Raw genomic sequence first — 20,086 nt, forward strand, 5'->3', positions numbered from 1 at the left:
GCTCTCTAGAATTACCTGAAAGTAGGCTGTAATGAGGTGTGGCTCGGTCTCCTCTCCCAAGCTGCAAGTGATCGGACAAGTAGAAATGGCTTGAAGTTGCACCAGGGGAGGTTTAGGTGGATATTAGAAGAAATTACTTCAATAAAAGGGTTCTCAAACACTGGGATAGTCACCCCAGTTGAATACCCATCTCTGGAGGTGTTTAAAAGACGCAGAGGTGTGGTGCTAAGGAACATGGTTCAGCACCAGCCTTGGTAGAGTTCGAGAACGGTTGGAATCGATGGTATCTAACGTTTTTTCCAGACGAAACGATGCCATGGCAAAAGCCTGTTACCTGTTTTGCCCTCGAAGCCGTCCTTCACTCGGCTGAGGCGCCGCGAGGAAGGGAGGTGCGGCCCGCCCACCCCGGCCCGGTTACCTGAGGGCAACACCCCGCCCCTCTCGGCTCGTGACGTGCCCCCAGGTGTCTCCCGCCTTCCCGGAGGCGTGTCCTGGGCAGCCCCGGAGGGGCGGGGGCGAACACCACGCATGCGCCTGGCAACGGCGGCAGCGGGAGCCGTTGCAAGCGTATGAGCGCACTCGCTGCTCCCGTGTGGTCGGGAGCTTGCCGGCCTCCGGAGAGGCTCAAGCTCTGGCCTCCGCCACCGCCATGTCCGCCATCATCGAACAGGAGTTCCAGGAGATCGATGCCGTTAACGACTGGCAGGCGCGTTATCTGGTGAGTAAAGAGGAGTCGCTTTGGCTTTTGCCCGGCAAGAAGGACGACGTGGAGAGGGCGGTCAGCTGGCGGCGGCCGCCGTTGCCGGTCTCTATTATATGTAGCCAGCCTGTGTCGCCTCGGCGGGGAACGGAACTGGCTGGGCCAGGACTGGTTTTCAGGTGCAGGCACGGCGAAACTGCGGCCAAGGCGCTGCGCATGCTCCCGGCAGGCGGAGGGGGCCAGTTGGCCCTGGCGGCGGAGCAATGCGCATGCGTGCCGCGGCGGTCTGTGCCCCTGCGCCTGCGCGCCTCCCGGTGGAGGGCTACAGGCGGTTTACTGCGCATGCGCCGGACCGGCCGCGGCCCCTCAGCCCGTTGCTGGCGGCGGGGCGCGAGAGGCTCAAGCGAAACCGCTGCTCTGCCATTCCTTAGGCGCTCCCTCTCCCGGCCTACTTATCCGGTGGTTACCGCTGCCCTCACCTCCGTCTGCAGCAGGCCTGCACGGTTGTCGTTCAGAAAACACACTACATCCAGGAACAGCGGGGTCACTGACATCTAACAATAGTCTTGAGTTCACTCCAAAGTTTTTACACTTCGTGTATAAACTTAGAATAAAGCAGCAGTTATTTGAGCATTTATGTATTTACAGTGTTCTTCGAACGGGAAGAAAAAACCCAAAATACATGTTTTTTCACTGACTTGCTTTTTCTCTGTGTATTTCAAATACATCATTTCTGGACGTGCAGACCTGATCTAGTTGAAGATGTCCCTGCTCACTGCAGGGAGGTTGACTAGAGGACCTTTAAAGGTCCCTTCTAGCCCACCTGTGGCTTGGATTTAACAGAGAATAGCAGAAATAAACTGTGCTGGGATAATGAGATAAAACTTTAAGGAAAAAGGTTTGTAACTGGTGTTTTTCATGATGTAGGGAAATACACACACGTGTTATACCTGGTATATCCAAACTGAACACGTTAGCTACCCCAAGTCCTTTCATTATTATGTAGTTGTTTTTTGGAGAAGTAAACCTTTGGTGTTTCAAGTGGGGTCCAGGACAGCTGGAGGTGGAATTTTTTTTTCTTGCAAAATGTGTGGAGTGACAGGAGTAATGGCTTCAAACTAGAAGATACTGGGTTTAGATTAGACATTAGGAAGAAATTCTTTGCCATGAGAGTGGTGAGGCAGTGGAACAGATTGCCCAGAGAAGACATGGAGGCTTCAAGCCTGGAAGTGTTGAAAGCCAGGTTGGACGGGGCCTTGAGCAGCCTGGTCAAGTAGTAGTAATCCCTGCGTTTGGCATGGGGATGTGGAAGCAGATGATCTTTAAGGTCACTTCCAACCCAAACGATTCCATGAACTAAAGAGAAAATTTTATGTTAAGCTCTACTGAAGTTTATATGCAGATTTCCTAATTTTATTATAGCTATGCTGTAGAACTTTTTTAAATAAAGATTTCGGTGTTAAACTTATAGTTTTTTTGCAAGCTCAGGATTATTTTCAGGATGCTTACAGCATTTATTTTGTAATATAAACAATACAGATATGCTTAAAAAGATAAAATAGCAAGTTTTCGATTTACATAGCACAAGCTTGTAATTACTCTGAATTGCTGACTTGTTTTTACACTGAGTTTTCTTTTTAGGAAGGTGTTTTCTTATGATAGTAGAATAAGAAACATATCCTTGATTTGAGAAATGTAAGTTTCTATGAAGAAAACATTGTGATTTTTTTATTATTATTATTATTATTGTTCTTGCTGAGATGAGTTTCATGTCTTTGCTCTTCAGTCCCATTAACTTGCCAAGACTTGTGGTAAAGTCCTGTGAAGCTTGGAATATTTATGCCGACTCCCAGAGCTCCTATCCAATTTTAATTAGTGTCTGAATAAATAAATGTTTTTGACTTTTTTTTTCCCCAGTACCAGTTTTTCTTGTATAATATGCCTTAAGTTACATCTGGCACCTGGCTGGTTTGTTTCTTCAGTTTGTGATGACTGGATCATATGTGGGAAAACTGCTATAAGAATAGTCATTAAGCTTAATTAGGCTTATTGGCAAACACCACCTCCCCATCCCTGCAATAGTGTTTCTAGTGGTTTTAGTGTTTCTTGACCGAACTACATGTCTGTTTCTGTGCACAGAGGATGCCAGTGTTTTCAAAACAAATTATGTTGAATCTTGTAACACAAAACTTGCATTTCATGGGAACTTGGTAGTGAATGCCTGCCAGATACATTTATTCAATGTGTATGTGGTTGCTCCTAAAGATTGTAAGCCATATTAAACTAGAGAGGGCAAGTTCCATTGTGCTGTATCAAAATAGAACCCCATATTATCTAATAAACCAGGGATTTTTTTTATACAAGTGTGTAGAATGTTGGTGCTTGACAGTTACTGCCCCACATTGTGGTTGGCACTGCACTGAAGTAAAGTCACACACCAGATGCTTAAAAATGGAGCTTCTTTATGTATGTTAGATTTCCACTTAAGTCCTTTATGGTTGTGTTAATTTCCTGGGAGTATATAGAGTATTTAGGAAGTTTGAAGAGACAAAATATGGTGGAAGCATAGAGAAGGTCAGAGAATGCTTAGTTGTAAAGAGAAATTTAAATGTAATGTAATGTAAATGTAATGCTCTCGTGTAGCAGCAGCATCTAAAAACAAAATGAGAATTTGGATAGAAGTATTGTTACTTCTATATCTTGCACCTTCTGAGATGGCATCCTCATGGAGATGTAAAGTTCAGTTCATTGGAGGCTGCACATCAGTAGCACTTCAGTTATTTTCAGTTGTCTACATGAGGAAATCTGTGTATCTTGGGGAAGCTGTGGAAAAATACACTGGAAGGGAAAAAATAAAACTGAACATACAGAGTAGATGACCAGAATGCTCTTAAAACTGTAAATGTTTGAATATCTTCCATATGCAGATTATCAAAAGGTTTCTGTTAATGCCTGGGGCGGAGGAGACTTTGATTTCACCTTGTGAGTCTAGTATTGTTCCTTCATATTGGGTCATGTTAAATTACAGCTGTACAGCTGAGCCATCAAACCACCAAGAGTAATCTTGTGGCTGTTAACAGCAGCCATAAAATCACGAACTAGTTAGTTACCTTTGCGGGGATTTGTGCTGCCAGTTGGTGTAATGGAGCAGTTCTACCTATTTGATCTCTTATTACTGTGGGAGGTAAAATAAAATGAGGTAAACTTTAAGCATAATAAGCAGCTGGGGTTTTCCCTCTTTATTCCTGCCACATCGGTTGCTTAGCAACTTATCAGTTGCTTATCTTACTCACTTATGTGAGCGAGAGAGACGTTTTGTGAGTGAAAATAAAACTAGGTGTAGTAAAGGTTGGTTTTGAAATGTTAATTATTAATTAACTTGAAAGTCTTCCAATGGGATGTGTGGAATGCTAAGCTTAATCAACTTACTGGCTAAAAATAATTATTTTGTTGTTATTGTTGTTTGTTTGTTTGTTCTGTCTTTTAAAGGAAATTCGACATAAATCCAGTGACTACCCTCACAGAGTTGCAAAATACCCGGAAAACAGAAATCGGAACAGATACAGAGACGTTAGTCCCTGTGAGTATCTCTTTTTTGTAATTGTTGCAGTAAACTTTCCAGACTTTTTACTTAGTCTACTAAGTTTACGTGTAGGTTATGGTTGTTGTAGGTTCAGTGTTTTGCTGATTTTTATAGGCATGTACCTTATGGTAAATATGGAGGGTTTTGTAACACAGGCAAATATGTATGAACAGGAGGGAGAAAAGTCTGTGCTGAGTGATGAATGAGAGATGTTTATTAGGTGAAAGTTTGTGAGCTGCAGAGTTACATTTTAAAGATTTTTTTTTTTATAAGGAAATGATCAAATATTGCTTTATCTGTCATAAAAAAAACCTCAACATTTGCTGAGCACAGAAATTAAGTTAATAAGCCTTAACTAACATAAACAGTTTGCCTTTGGGCTAAGTAATTCTGCAAAATTATAAGCTTTGTGGGCAAACGCCACTCATTTATGCTGTTGCTGAAAAAATACTTGAGACTTCGTTATTTTTCTTCTATTTGTAAAATTGTTTGCATGAAGTTTCATTTTCTCAATGCAAGTAGGTAAGATATGGAATGCTTGTATTTTGCTAACTGCCATAAAATTATTTTGACATAATGATTTACATCTCTCATGGAGACAGTTTTTTTGGGTTTTTTTTTTTTTTTGACCAGTTTCTTTGGTACTGAGGTACTGTGGGCTTTTTTCAACAGCATTTACTTCACAAACTGTAATCAAAAATGTTTACAAAAAAAGTTAGGGAAAGATTACCAATATGGAGTGACAGCTGGAGAAAGCCATCATAAATCAATTTCAAAGGGACTAGGAAAAAACTTATTACAGCCTTATTTATTTTTTTTTCTACAAAATAACTGAAATGGGATTACACTAAATGTTTGTCTGCTCTTTAGTATGAAGTTTCCCAGAGCACCAGAGGCTCACAAGTGCCGCCTTGTTACTGGACCTAGAATTTTTGAAGAGTTGCTGGTGTACTGGGGCTTTCTGTTTGAGAGCCCACTCTGCATACCTGTTGTAGGATTTGGAGAAGTGTTTGGCTCCTTGTGTCCAGTAGAAAGTTGTGGTGACAGCATATGCATAGCACTTCTCAAAATGCCGTGGAAAAGGTCTTGGGTTGAGTCACTCTGGTCACAAGCCACACTGCTGTCTGCTGGTTGGTTGGTTGGCTGCTGCCAGAACTTGCCCAGAGTAGCCTAAGGCAGAGGAAAGGCCTTGCCCAAAGGGATCTGGCTTGGCTTAATTCTGAATCTCAGTGCTGTGCTCTGAAGCTGAGCTTCCAAGTTCAACACACAGCCTCTCTGCTGTGTCTGCATGGCATTCCCCAGCGTGGTCTGTGATGGGGTACGGCTCTGAAGAAGATACCTCACGTTAGCCAAGGCTTACTAACTTCTGCTGCATGCTTGGCAAAGGGAAATGAGCCTCTGCTGGACCTTTGCTGGTCTGTGCACAGCTATTTGTGTGTCCCAGGTTTGCTGTCCTGTTACAGCACAGCTATAGCATCTTACTGGTGGTGAAGTAGATCATATTTTATTCACTTTCTATTTCATATCTAAATTGGGATGAGAGATGTAAGAAGAGAAGTTAGAAAATTGGATTTGAACCAGTGAGACCCAAGTTCTATTTCTGGATCCAATATCCTGAAGATATAGAAGCTATATTTGTACATTTACTACTTCTCCCATCCATGGATTTAATTTCTTAGTCACTACTGCAGAGAAGAATGGAATACACCTTCCTTTGGTGTATGTGTGGTTTTCTTTCTTTTAAAAAAGAATAGAGTGTTTCTAAAATTAAGGTCAAAAAAGACACATTTAAAAAAAATAAAAAAGGACATTGTGTTATTTAAGGAGCATCCAATAATACTTGCAACAATATCACATAGAGATGTGCTTTGTGTTCATCTCCTGTAGGTTTTTGGTGCTTCAAATGTTCCTTAATCGTGGCATGCCTTTTACAGTAGTAAAGAACACCAACCACTTAGTCATACCATAGCCTGCCTCTGAGCTGCTTGTTTAGCCAGGAAGAAATTAATTGTGTGATTGTATTAATTCCTGGACTCTGTGCAAGATCAGAAAGACAGATGATATCTAGTCTTGAAGTAGTAGCTGGGCTCAGGAGAGGGTTGGAGTCATCACATGATAGTTGATGTGAAGTATAACATAAATAGTGAGCTAAGATGGTGAACTTAGAGGCCTGTCTTGGCATTTTGGCATTTGTGAAAGAAGGAAGCTTTGAATTGGGCCACTAAGACAGCTTGCAGAGCTGGGCACCAAGAGCAAGGCTGGATGAGGAGAACAGAGCAAAATACTGTTTGAACCAATTCCTGCTGAATTTTACATCTGTCTTTTCAAATGACTTGTAGTTGTTTCTGTAACAGTGGTGAGAATTGAAAGCAGGAAGTGACCTGGAAGGGTATATATTATAAATAACATTCCAAGACACCAGTGCCTAAATTCCAAAAATGCTGGGGTGGTGCCCAGTGACAGGGAAATGAGCAACGGGCATAAACTTAGAGCACAGGCAGTTCCACTTAAATATAAGGAAAAACTTCTTCCTTTTGAGTGAGACAGAGTACTGGAACAGGCTGCTCAGAGAGTTTCGGAGAGCCTCTTTCTCTGGAGAGGTTTCAAACCCAGCTGGACGCTGTGATCCGAGTCATCCTGCTGTGGGTCACCTTGCTTTAGCAGTGGGCTTGGACTAGATGATGCCCAGAGGTCCCTTCCAACCCCTACCAGACTCTGGTTCTGTGTGTGAAAAGCTGTGCAGTTTGGTCACTGTGGTGAACACATCTAGTCACAGCAGAAATGCTAGCCAAGTCTGTCTTATAAAATCTTAACATCTTGGGTCTTTCACTTTGCAAATGTACTGCTCTTTGACAGTGTTTAAATGTAAAAAAATCTTTGATGATAATACTCATATTCTCTGATGGTCAAAGGCCTTCAGAACTATCAGTCATACTTTCAAGATCTAGCTGCTCAAACATGTTGTAAGACATAACTTGATGAAAATGTTTTACATCTCCATAGCAGCGGAAAAAATGATTTGTTTATCTAGACAGTGGCCAAGCCCGTCTGAAACCTGAGGTGCTGTGTTGGCAAGAGGAAATGCAAAGATTATTGTGTCTTGTGGAAAAGGTGTCAATTACAAATGTAGGGAAAAAAATGCTTTGGGTTGGCTTGCCCCATTTCAGCCATAATACAGTTACACTGAAACCAATTTTTGTCCATTCCATACATTTTAAAGTAAAAGCTGATTTCTTTTAGCTGGGAAGGACTAATAGTCTTTGTACATTGTCTCCAGTTTCATAAATGTTTTTGTTAATGTACAATTTTGTTGGCTCAAGGGCTATTGTGTGTATGTAAGTTTGGTTAGGTAAAAGCCCTCAAGAGTCTCTGTCCAGCCAAGAAAAAATAGTAGTTTGATATTAGTCTAGAATAGGGAGAGGAATATTTTGACTATGTAGTGCTATAGAAACAGGAAGTTAATCTGAAATAGATTTGGTTTGACAGACAGTCATTTCCTGACAGATGAAACCATTTCTCAGAAAATACTAAGAGAGGAAAATAACTTGCGAGGTTATAATATACATTATTGATGACTTGAATGAAACTCCAAGATTTCTGTTACTGCTTTCCTGCTAAGTCTTGAACCTAGTTAATACCAGAGGATTATGTCTGAGATTGACCATAAACATGTTTAGAGATCTGCCTAATGTGCTCCCAGGTTTAGAGGCAAGAAGGAAAACACCTTGGCAAAAGTGGCAGGATTTTGATTTCTCCCTTTTGCGTTAGGGAGGGTAGTTGATGGTTTACATGGTTTGATCTTTAGCCTTCCTTTGTAATGTGGTGTGTAGATGGTGCTGTTTTCTCTTTTGATTCTCTCTCTTCCTGTGGCTATTGGTGTATTTTGTGTAGGACCTTTCAACCACTGGGTTACAGTTACAGAGCCTGTATGGGGGAGAGGGGAAAATGAAGAGTTTCGTGCTTTACAGGGAACAGAGTTGGAGCTGACATGGATGGTTTTTCACATAGTGCTGATTAATGATGGTTGCAAAAATGTTTCCTTTCTGTCCTGTGTTTTGAGCATGTGTGCGGAAAACCAGGAGATGTTCTGTTCAAAATAAGCCTCTACTGCACTTCTTGGTGTCTATGTTAGAAGCTGCCATCAATCATTTCTATGATTTTATCTAATGGTTCTTTAAAACATCTTGTTACCAGAAATACAAAGCCAACATGCTGCTTTTAGAGATCCCTTTTTTACTTTGCAGTTGAAGAAGAGGGGAATTTTATAGCACATACTGATCTAAACTTTATTGGAGCTTCCTGCTTGAAAATGTGAAGATCCTGTGCAGCAGTTATATGTATTTCAGTGCAAACACCTCTCATTGATGAGCTCACCCGTGGTGGTTGATGTGATGCCATTCATTGTGTACAGCCATTGACAGGGTGGGGAAATGTCACTTTGCCTTTCCTTTGCCTTAGGCTACCTCTGAAGCTTGAGGCTGTGAGTCTAGTGACAACAGAGTATCGTAATTTGAATAATTTAGCAGCTCTAATAGACCCGACCGAGATTAGTGAAATGAAGGGGATTTGCTGCTAGGTGGGAAAGGGTCAGGCTGGGTCACTGGCATGGCTTATGGCTGCATGTTTTATTTATGACTTTCTTAAATCCCCTAAGTAGCATATCACCCTCCTTTGTTGTTAGTAGCTCTATATTTGGGGAGCCTGAGACATCTGTTGGATAGAAAAGATGAAGTTCTACAATGGTTTAACTTCTAGAAACTCAGTTGTCTGCAAATAAAAACCTTTCCTTAACCAACTGCAAGAACTGGGTGATGTAAAATGCCAGATGTTGCCATCTCAGTTGTAGCTGATACGCCATTTTCTTTTTAGCAGGGAGTGAGCAAATGGATGTGTAATGTGAAGTTTTGACCTTACTTGAGACAGGAGAAGTGTTGTCAGTGATATCAGTGAGACAGGGCTTCGCTTGAGTGGGTAGTAGTAAGAGTTTATCTCAGATGGGATCCTTTCGGGAGTAGTTTTCTTGATTCAGGAGACAGAATAAGAAATGTTTTTCAGATTTCCGCTTCCTTTTTGGGCTGCTTAGGTGGCTGAAATAGGGAAATTTGCACTACAGAAAGTATTATACATTAGCTGTTATGGGTATGGCAACATTTAAGACAAATCTTTAGGATGAGATTTAAGATAGATTTTATCATTCATATAAATCTCAAGTACTTCATAACTGGAAATGATTTACATACAGGAGATATGTTACAGCTGACTTGCTGTCTAAAGTTGGATTGCTTCATTTAATTCAGAAGAGCAAGCCAGGGCTTGAATGAGGTTTCTAGGTCATTGTGTCCTTCAGGAACATTTTCCCTTGAAAGAAGGGAAATCAATACATTCGAGTGGCTCATTTTGTCCTGTGGAGTGTGTGCCAGTGTGTTTATAGGATCAACTTTGGTTTAGTTGGGGAGGAGGAGGGAGGCTGAGAATTAGTTGTTAAAGGTGCTTTTAGGAAAAACAGCGGAATTTTGTCATGTTTACGAAGCAGAATTTATGACAAGGAAAAAATGAGGCTGAAAATGCATGTAAGGATTGCAGTAGGAAACCTGAGGGCCCTGGCAGTTATCTCCTGCTGGCTGCAATGCAGCAGCAGCTGCTGCTGGGTGATTAAACTGTTAACAGCCTGGGCTGACGTCACCTTTCCGAGAACACCAGCACCGGTATGTGTGATTTACTATAACAAGAGCTTAAGTTTTTCCTGTTGGCAAATGGCATGTAATATTTACAAAGGTCTTGGTTTCTCTCCAGTAGAAACATTTCGGATAAAGTGATACATGAAAGGAAAAAGTAACACTTTCCTATCCAGGCAAAAGAGTATAGGGAGATAAATTTGACTTTAAAATGCACATCTGTCTTCATTTTGCTGTGTCTCAGCCTGATAACATTTTCTTCTTCAGACAGATGTATGATGTGTTGTTTCAAGACTCCTAAAAGTCAAGAATGCATTGCCTTACAGCTGCAGATGAAAACAGACTAAACCAGTAACTTTCTCATACTTCAATATTAAAAATAGCTTTTCAGCATATTTCTGTTCTCTGCATGCTTAGACGTGGCTGCATGTAAAAGCTAGCAGATAAAGGAGGCAGGATAACGACCCCAAATCTCAGTCCTTCAGAAAAACAGACAAAAAAAAAAAAGCCATTCAATGTTGATTTATTTCCTTGAATCCAGCAAGATCCTCTTTGACAGTTGCCAATAGATGAGGGAGGGTTTAAACGCAGATCAAGACCTAGCAAATGTACTTTTCTCAGGTCTCCAAACATATGGAAAGTGTTTATAAAATCATGAGTAGCTCATAGAACAAGAGCCCAATTCAGTAACTATTTTTTGATTCCCATCAGCTTCTTGGCTTTCTGGGGTCATATTAATGGATTTCTTGGATAAGCCTTGCCCTGTATAGACTGGCTGTGATACAGGGACTTAATCTGATTAATGTGATACTTGGTGGTTGCTGATGCCAAAACTGAGGGATTCTGTGCATTTCCCGAGGGGTTTGTGATAATGAAGTTAGCCTTTTGGTGCGGGGATGGGAGAGGGAGAAGTGGGCTGATGTTTGCACAGCAGCTGTGCCAGCAGTCTGCACCCAAAAAGGGGTTCTGTGGGATGAACTAGATGGACATAGGGTAAAAACTCCCAATACTGTCACTTTCTTTATGAAGTCTTTCCCATCTTTTCCTGAAATGTGTTGAAGTCTCTTAAAGTAATTTTAATTTGCTGTTGATTTATTCTCCTCATAAACAGTCTGTCTAGGCTGTTGAGCTTCAGGGGCCTTGTAGTCGGTTGGATCTCGTTTCCTGGCATGCAGTCTTTTACAAAATTTAAGCAAAAAATGCTGTTTATTTAATACAATTCTAATGAATGACTGAGGGAATGCTTACTGTGAACAAGTCTGATTGCCTAAACATCTTCCACAGGGTGAAAAATCAGGTACTGGAAGGTTCTAGAAACAGCCACAGTGAGTGGCTGATAATTTTTCTTGCATTCAAGTTAGAACTTTAAATTGAGTCCTTTGCTTGACTCTTCCCTAAAGCAGCAGTGCCAGCAGGTTGAGGGAGAGAATTCTCCCTGTCTACTGTTCTCTAGTGAGACTCCACCTGGAATAGTCTGTCCAGCTCTGGAGCCCCAACACAAGAGGGGCAGGGAACTCAGAGCCATGAAGATGATCAGAGGGCTGGAGCACCTCTTTTATGAGGACAGGCTGATACAGTTGGAGTTGTTTGTGCTGGAGAAGAGAAAGACTCTGGGGAGCAGCCTTTCAGGGTTCCAAGAGACCTACAAGACAGCTGGAGAGGGAAGTTGTAAAAAGTGACAGGATGAGGGATAATGACTCCAGATTGGAAGAAGCTTGATTTAGGTTTAGGTTAGGTATAAGGAAGAAATTTTTCAGCATGAGGAAGGTGATGCACTGGAACAAGTTGCCCAGTGATGTTGTGGAGGCTCCAAGCCTGGAAGTGTTCAGAGCCAGGTTGGATGGGGCCTTAAGCAACCTGGTCTAGCAAGGAATGTCCCTGCCTGTGGCAGTGGAGTTCTAACTAGATGATCTTTAAGGTCCCTTCCAAAACAAACCATTGTGTGACTTTGTGATAAATAAGGGAATCTTGTGTCTTGGCTGTGTAATTGCAAGAGATTGAAACTGTGTAATTAGGCTTCATTTAATTGGAGAATTTGTTAAATAGGTACTTTTTTTGCACATGCCATTTCTTTGATATTTTTAATATGTGTAGTATTAAGCAATATACTACAGGGAAAAATAAACTGACCAAAGCTTGGTTTGAAATGTTGCAGGTAGGTATTATTTTTCCTTCAGCTGTGAGGATTTAGCTTTATGATTCTACCTCTTCAATTCACCAAAAATCAGAGTTCTGAACTGAAAGGAAACCATGCAGTGGTGTGATCTAGTATGACAGGGCAGGGTGCTACCTCTGGTCTGTGTTGTGATGCTGCTGTATTAAGAGGCAATTGTTGAAGGACCCTGTGAGTACCTTCCAGCATGTGTTGTGTCTGGCTGATTTAAGAAAACTGGATGTTCCAGTTGTCTGAGCAGCCTCTATTAATAGCTGCTTGAAATTATTCTGTTGGAATGCAGAGGGGAGAATGAGACAGTTATGAAAGTGACATGAGAAATGAGCCTCACCTGTATTTGGCCATTTGGTGAGCACTGCAGAATTTCTTTTTTAGTGTCTTGTCAGACTTAAGCCTGCCTGTTAGAGAGTATTCATCAAGACAGGTGCTTCATTCATTCGTGATTTTCTTTGCATTTTAGATGATCATAGTCGTGTAAAGCTGCAGAACACAGAAAATGACTATATCAATGCTAGCCTAGTGGTCATAGAAGAAGCCCAGAGATACTACATTTTAACACAGGTGAGTAGTACCAATTACTAGGTACTTATGGGGACTGAGAAGCTGGAGAGGGCCATTTGTGCAGTTGTGATTTTTATTTGAAAGGGTTTGGTTCTCTGTAAATTATATTAATATTTTTGGTGGCGCCCAGTGATAGGACAAGGAACAACATGTAGAAACTGGAACGCAGGAGGTTCCACCTTGACGTAAGAAACTTCTTTTCTGTGAGGGTGATGGAGCACTAGAACAGGCTGCCCAGAGAAGTTGTGGAGTCTCTGGAGACTCAAAACCCACCTATGTGTGTTCCTGTGTGGCCTGCCCTAGGTGATCCTGCTTTGGCAGGGGAGCTGGACTTCGATGATATCTAGAGGTCCCTTCCAACCCCTAACAGTGTTCTGTGATGTGTCTCATACTAACTGCCTGTTTGATCTAGTTGTGAACACATTCTTTTATATTTTAAGAAAAAGATGAAGGGAATTAAGTGTTTGAGTTGTTTACTACATATAAAGCTTTTACAGTGTTTCTTGTTCTTCAGATCTTTTGGAAACTGGTCACAATACTTTCCCCCACCTTATTTAATCTTATTCGTTCTGAGCATGTCTGCAGTAGATTTTCTTTTAAAAGCACAATAATGTTGATGCCCAAACTGGAACATTCCTTCCCTGAGTTCTTACTGGGTTTTTTTGTTTGTTTTTTCATTAAACAAAAACAAAGAATCCCCAAACTTTTAAGTAGTAGCATGATCTAGAATGATGCAGCGTGTTTTCTTTCTTGCCTGTCATTTCTCTCATGCTGTTAATAATTTGTTTAAACTTTTCAGAGGAAGATTTTTTTTTCCTGTTTCACACAGGGAGCTGTTATCTCTACTGAAACACTGCTTTGCCTGTATGTTCTCACACTCATTGTGGTGTTGTTTGCTACGCAGGGTCCACTACCTAATACATGTTGTCATTTTTGGCTAATGGTATGGCAGCAACAAACCAAAGCAGTTGTGATGCTGAACAGAATTGTTGAGAAAGACTCGGTAAGTAATATCAGGCCTGAAGAAGTAAAGTTAGCCACACAATTTCAATACAGTTGAAGATGTTGATTGTCAGTTGGGTGAGAACAGCAGCTAATAAATATACATCCAGAAAGGAAAAAGTAGCATCCTGAGAGAGGAGGATGTACAAACACAAGTAAGATGGAGTAGAAGCAGTGTAAGATGCTCTAGAACAAAATAGAAAGTGGGAAAACAAGTTTGTTCTAATTTGTTTTTAGATTATTTCTTCTAAATCTAACAAAGCAGGTATTTGTTACATAGTGATCTTAACTGCCTGTAGCAGTGGCAACAAGCTGCTGCTGAGCAACTATCAAACTTACCTAGTTGGTTTTAATTCTTTACCAGCTGGTGGGGTAGGTGCAGAATACAGGACACTTTTGATATGATGCAGGCTTTTTGGTCAAGTGCTTAAAACACTGTGGATTTTAGTTTTAAATACACATCATTTGAGGTTTAGGGGTTTTCTGCAGAATAGATTTGTTAGTGCAAAATATTTGCTTAGTCCATTAAAAAGTCACTTATCATACAGGAGTTATTCTACAGAAATTTTGAGTGCAGGGTAAGAAGTATAAAGGACTCAGGAGAACTTTGCATTGCTTTTGGTAGTTCATACTTTTGTTTCGCCAGAATCTAGCTATTCAGGAAGCCTTGGGAAAACTGAATGTGTTGCAGCAGTTATGTAAATGTCTGAGTGTGCATATCAGAAATGGAGGGGGAAATGTTGAAATAGCTGAGTAAAGATCTCTGTTCACTGTAGAGAAGTAGAGGGGGGTGAGGAAGAAGGGGGAGAGGTATATCTCAAAACATGCTCGCCCTGTGATAAAGTGAAAGCACAAACATAAATCTGGAAAGTTCAATAGCTACTGAAACAGCTGTAGTGACTTGGCAGTGAACATGATGGACTTTGAGAATTCCTTGAACTTGGAGTAGGTACTTTGAGTCTTCTGCTCATGCAAAGCCTAGGATACCAGGATGCTTAATCAGATTTTTCTTTATTTTCTTTTTTTTTTTTTTTTTTACTAAATTAGGTGAAGTGTGCACAGTACTGGCCAACAAGAGAGGAGGATGTTATGACATTCAGTGAAACAGGTTTCCGTGTGAGGCTAGTATCTGAAGACATCAAATCCTATTACACGGTACATCTACTGCAATTAGAAAACATCAATGTAAGCCTTTCTCAGTCTATCTTCTGTTCCTGGGCTTAAGTATTTAATGAAAAGGGTTCAACGTATTGTCACTGCGGGGTTGGTTGAGCTTTTTGACTGAAAGTTGTAATGTGTTTTGCTTCTGATGTTGAAGATGTGTATGTAACGTAGTAGCAAGGGGGCTAGACCTGAGTTGATCTGTTAAAAGAAAGAACAGCTTCAGTACCCACATTCTCCAGCTGGTGGTGCCTTCGGGTGCTGAATTGTAATTGATGATAGTGGTGATTCTGAGAGGGGCTGTAAGAAGTACCCTAAAAGGAGGGAGCTAGGAGTTGAAGTTGTGATTCTTTTGAATACACAAATCAGACTCAGTAACTACTGTTTGGTGGGGTTTTGATTGTTTGTTTGTGGGGTTTTGTTTGGTTGGGTTTTGTTTGGTTGGTTTTGTTTGGGTTTCTTTATAATGGAATTTTAATTTTCTGTGTAATTCACTCCAGCTATCTTAAATTGGTTTTGAGGGAGGGGTGATTACAACCTGTAGGTAGGTAACTTTATCTCCTCTTGTTTACCTCCTCTTCCACTCCACAGGACCAAACATCTTTTTCTCTTAAAAATTAAGCACTTTGACAATTTAATCACGTTAATCTCAAAAGAAAAAAATGTTTCTGGCTTGAGCTTAGGTTGGAATTTGTTGCTTCTGTTTCAGAACTGAAGACAGGATTGAAGGGCTTGTTTTGTAAGATATTTTCTCTCCCTGTAAACCTTGCCTTATATTAATTGAAAGTGCTGTCACAGCAAGTTTTTTTTAAGGTTGTTTTGGCAGTGGATTTGGGAAAAGAAGGCTTGAAGATGTTCCTTTACTAAAGATTGATATATTTAGTCAAAATTACTGGACTTTATGGTATGCGATCAACATGCTAAGCCTTGACATGTTGTTCCTTGGTCTGTTCAGTGTAAGAAGAGATTTATGAAATTCTCTGCTATTGACCTGAAGAATTTCTGTTTAGTTATTTGTTTATTGACAGCAAAGGCAAAGAAAAGAGGAGTAGTGCTTGCAAGTTGATGCCTGAGAAAGAGAAAAGCTGAGGCAAGTTTTCCTAAGGAGAAGTACTGAAAAGGCTTCTTTGTGGAATTACCTGGCTGACATCGGCCCCTAATCTTAAATTACCTGTTTTCAAAGGTTCATTTTTCATTATATGTGTATCTTTTGGATGTAACATTAGCTGGAAGATGCAGAAATCCCTTGAGGACCAGTCAGTCCCTTGACCATCAGTCGGTATTATAGTAGACTTCTGAGTTGGAACTGTGGAGCACTGGAATGTCTGGTTTTGCTTTGCAGGCCCATCAACACTACAGAGCCTTGTATGTCACCTAAATCAGTTTCACAAGTGTTTAGCAAACTCACTGTATTGTAGTTGTATTCTAATGCCTCAGCACTCCTTTAAGGCTCCATGAGCATTAACTCCAAAAAATATTTGTTACATGAAGGAGCTGCAAGAAGTAGACCATAGTTGGGTACTCAAACAGAAAACCAGCGTAGTTTCTAGACTAACACCGCAAATGTAAAGGGGAAGAATTTGATAATTATACCAAAAAAACCTTGTGGGAACTGAGTATTTACAGTGCCTTGAAATGTGAGCTCTGCTATGTTTATACAACTTATTCTGGAGAGGGTTTTGGTGGAGGCAGAGTAATAATACATTTACCCACTTGACGCCTGGAATATATGATGACTCACGAACAAAATATACTCTGAATTCCAAAAATACTTTAGGAATGTTAGTATATTTCCTTGAAAACACAGAGAATTAGAGTTGTCTTTATCACACGACCATTCTGAATTCCCATAAACTAGTGTTATGGCAACAAACCTCTCTAATGTGTAAGCATAAAACCTGTGTGTAAAGTGCTTGTTTAATGTTGCTACCCATCAGAATTTGGTTGGTTTTGGTGATGGTGATTTGGTTTTGTTTGTTAAAGACCAGCTAGAAGTACAGATGGGGTTTGGGGGGGGGGGGGTCGGGCAATGCCTGTTTTTTAGCATTAAAAAGCCTTTGGCAGTTTGATTTGTTTCTGTTTGTTGTAAGCAAACGTTTGTGCTGTTAGGGATTGTATAGTCTGGTAAAGCTGTGGGAGGAGGTGGTGTTTATTGTTATCTTTCTAAAAGTTTGGAAAAATGTTCCAGAGGTGCTTTGTCTTCCTGGCCATTATTGCAGAATTCCTTTTTTTTTTTTTTTTTTTCTTTTTTTCTTTCTCCTGACTTAGGCTCTGTTTTACAATGTAGAGATGAAGCTGCCTTTCCACTGTGCTTCGCTGTGTGTGAAGCACACAGACTGGTGTAATTTGTCAGCTCTCATGAAAGCTTACCGCTACTTTCTGCTGTAGTTGCTCAGGTTCAGAAGTTTCCTCGGGGAAAGACTGACTGTGAAGGCTTCGCTCAAACTCTTGCCTCTGTTGGAAAAGAAGGATAGATGGAAAATAGTGTCAAATAACTATATTGGATGGGGTTGCTGCCTTTTGTGATAGCATTAAGGGAGAGTCATTAGATATTGACAGTTGTCTTCTGGTGTTGAAAATATATATATATAAAAAACTATTTTTGAATATATATATATTCTTATTTTTTATGATACATATGTTTATGTATATGTTTATATTTGCTACTCTTAGATTTCCTTGTCATAAGTGTAAGTACTGGCCTTCAGAGAAAGAAAACTTTTCAGTGTGGCAACCCAGATAACCTGGAGAAAGCTGCAATGTGACACATAATGATTGCTTATAAGGAAAACTCCACTGTCTTGATACTGGGAAATTCCAGGAAGTCGTGGGAGGGAAATCAGGGATTGATTAGATAAGGAAATGGAGAAGTGGAAAGGAAATGGAGCAACCTTGATGAATATATATCTTAGAGTGGGTTCCTAGAAATAAAAATAAAGCAGCTGAAGGACAGGTTTGCAAGGAAAATATTTGCTGGAGAAGAAATGAACCAGATGTGAGATTGGTGGTGTAAGGACCATTAATAGTCCCCAAGTGGAATCTTGAGTCCTCTGCAAATAGTAAATATTTGGAAAACCCCATTAGCAAAATGGATTCTCGACTTGGCCACACACAAGCTTGGTACTATCGCTATCAGATTAAAGTGATGCAAGGCTGCTTTGTGGCCTTCACTGTCAGATCCCATGGATGAACCAGGAAGAGTCAGTGGAGTTCAAGGAGACAAGATTTGCTTTGCTTGTAGTTCACAGTGCCCAATAGTTTACCTATTCTGAGAAGATCTTTTGCTTGTGGAAGCAAGCAGTGTCATGGCAGGTGATGTTCTGGGATCTAGTGGTGTCTGCATAAAGATGTGTAGGTGGATGGAATTCCTGTAGGGTTGTGAAGGGATTCCTGAAATGTGGCATACACTTGCTTTTAAACTTGAGGGATGTCCTCATATCACTCTCTCAAACTGCAGCAGGGATTAATTTTGGTCTTCATGACCACAGAAATAGGACTGAGGCGTTAGGAAAGGTCTTGATGTCTCACAGGAAAAGAGAATCCAGACTCGTGAAGTGTTTAGAGGATTCAGTGGGCATAGCTATTGCCAAGTTGACTTGCAAGGTATGCGCTAGTTATTAAAAAAAAAAACAACACCAACACAAACCCCAGACTATTTATGAGGATTATTTGGTCCGTTATTCCTCTTGCCATTTTTATGTATGTTTTAAAAAACATTTTGCCAAGCGTTAGCATGAATAAGTAGAAGAGGTTGTGGTGAGAATTGATTTAAGGCTTTTCAATTTCCCTGCTCAGTGTTGCTTTTACAGGAGCTTCTCACTTCTTTGGGATCAATTGAGTTGTTAATCTGTTCAAGGAATGATCATTAAATACAGGACAATTGGGGGGGGCTGCATGTGTGTTCAAGACCTTCATACATTAGACCATTTCAGTAGCCTTCAAACTATGAAATGAGTCAAGGCTTTTATGAGAGGGGTGTGAAATTTGACAGACCAGCATTTTTCTGCCTTCATCTGTTTTGCTTGACACTGAAAGTGTCAACTTTCTTGGAGCATTTTGGTAGTATTTTATGTTCTTATTCTCAAGTGGCCCAACAACCCAAAGTTGTTCCAAGATATTTGTACCTTTTTGTTTTGAGTGATTGACTAATCACTGTAAAAAAGTTATGACAGGGCTTGTTTTGATGAAAATTCATGTAAGGGCATTGTATTATTTTTCTGCAGAAGTCCTTGTGTGGATGTCTGCTTGTAACCTGGAACGTGGCTTGTGGCTTGGTCATCCTTTGTTTATGCTGCAGTGTTGCCAGCAGTCAGTGGAGAACTGTGCAGTGTGGAGCTAACCTTCAGAGTTTATCAGTTTTAGCTGTATTGGTTATTTTCTGAAAACTTACCCCAGTAGCTTGTGAAACTTCCACTAGAATGATTTGACTCATTTTCACAGAATCACACAGAATAGTAAGAGTTGGAGGAAACCTCTGGAGATCCTGTAGTACAACCTCCCCTGCTAAAGCAGGGGCACCCAGAACAGGTTACCCAGAACTGCAATGTCCAGGTAGGTTTTGGAACCTCTCCAGAGAAGGAGACTTTACAACCTCTCTGGGCAGCCTGTTCCAGTGCTCTGGCATCCTCCCAGGAAAGAAGTTTTACCTCCTGTTCCCATGGAACCTTCTGGTTTCCAGTTAGTGACCATTTTCTCTTGTCCTGTTGCTGGGCACCACTGAAAAGAGTCTGTCCCCATCCTCTTGACCCCTGCTGTTTAGATATTGTTAAGCATTGATTAGATCCTCTCCCAGTCTTCTCCTGGCTAAACAGCTCCAGGTCTCTCAGCCTTTGTCAGAGAGGTGCTCCAGTGTCCTCATCATCTTCATAGTCCGTTTCTGGACTCTCCAGTAATTCCCTGTTTTCTTTTGACCTGGAGAGTCCAGAACTTGACCAAGTACTTCAGATGTTGCCTCACTAGGGCAGAGTAAATGGGGAGGAGAACCTCCCTCAACCTGCTGGGCATACTTCTTAATGCACCCCAGGACACTATTGACTTTTTTGGCCGCAAGAGCACGCTGCTGGTTCAGGGTGAGCTGCTTGTCCACCAGGACTCCCAGGTCCTGCTTTGTGGAGCTGCTTTCCATCAGGTTAACCCCTCACCTGTACTGGTGCATGGTGTTATTCCTGCACAGGTTCAGGACTCTTTACTTGCCCTTGTGGAACTTCATTAGGTTCCTCTCCAGCCTGTCC

At 41.0% G+C, this 20,086-nt stretch overlaps 1 protein-coding gene across 3 annotated transcripts in view; it reads left to right on the plus strand.

Annotated features, from left to right (window-relative positions):
* The first annotated feature begins 601 nt into the window (after positions 1-601).
* PTPN2 (protein tyrosine phosphatase non-receptor type 2) overlaps positions 602-20,086 on the plus strand; it is a 33,212-nt gene continuing 13,727 nt past the window's right edge. For 2 of the 3 annotated variants that reach the window (XM_054381963.1, XM_054381961.1), the window contains exons 1-5: positions 602-718; positions 4,190-4,280; positions 12,592-12,692; positions 13,597-13,695; positions 14,742-14,879. In XM_054381963.1, coding sequence (XP_054237938.1) covers positions 650-718; positions 4,190-4,280; positions 12,592-12,692; positions 13,597-13,695; positions 14,742-14,879 — 498 coding nt within the window. In that variant the 5' untranslated portion in view covers positions 602-649. Of the gene's footprint in view, positions 719-4,189; positions 4,281-12,591; positions 12,693-13,596; positions 13,696-14,741; positions 14,880-16,472; positions 16,493-20,086 lie in introns of all 3 variants that reach the window. The other variant, XM_054381962.1, reaches the window with a different exon arrangement.

The sequence above is a fragment of the Indicator indicator genome, chromosome 6 (assembly GCF_027791375.1).
Source record: "Indicator indicator isolate 239-I01 chromosome 6, UM_Iind_1.1, whole genome shotgun sequence".
Taxonomy (NCBI): domain Eukaryota; kingdom Metazoa; phylum Chordata; class Aves; order Piciformes; family Indicatoridae; genus Indicator; species Indicator indicator.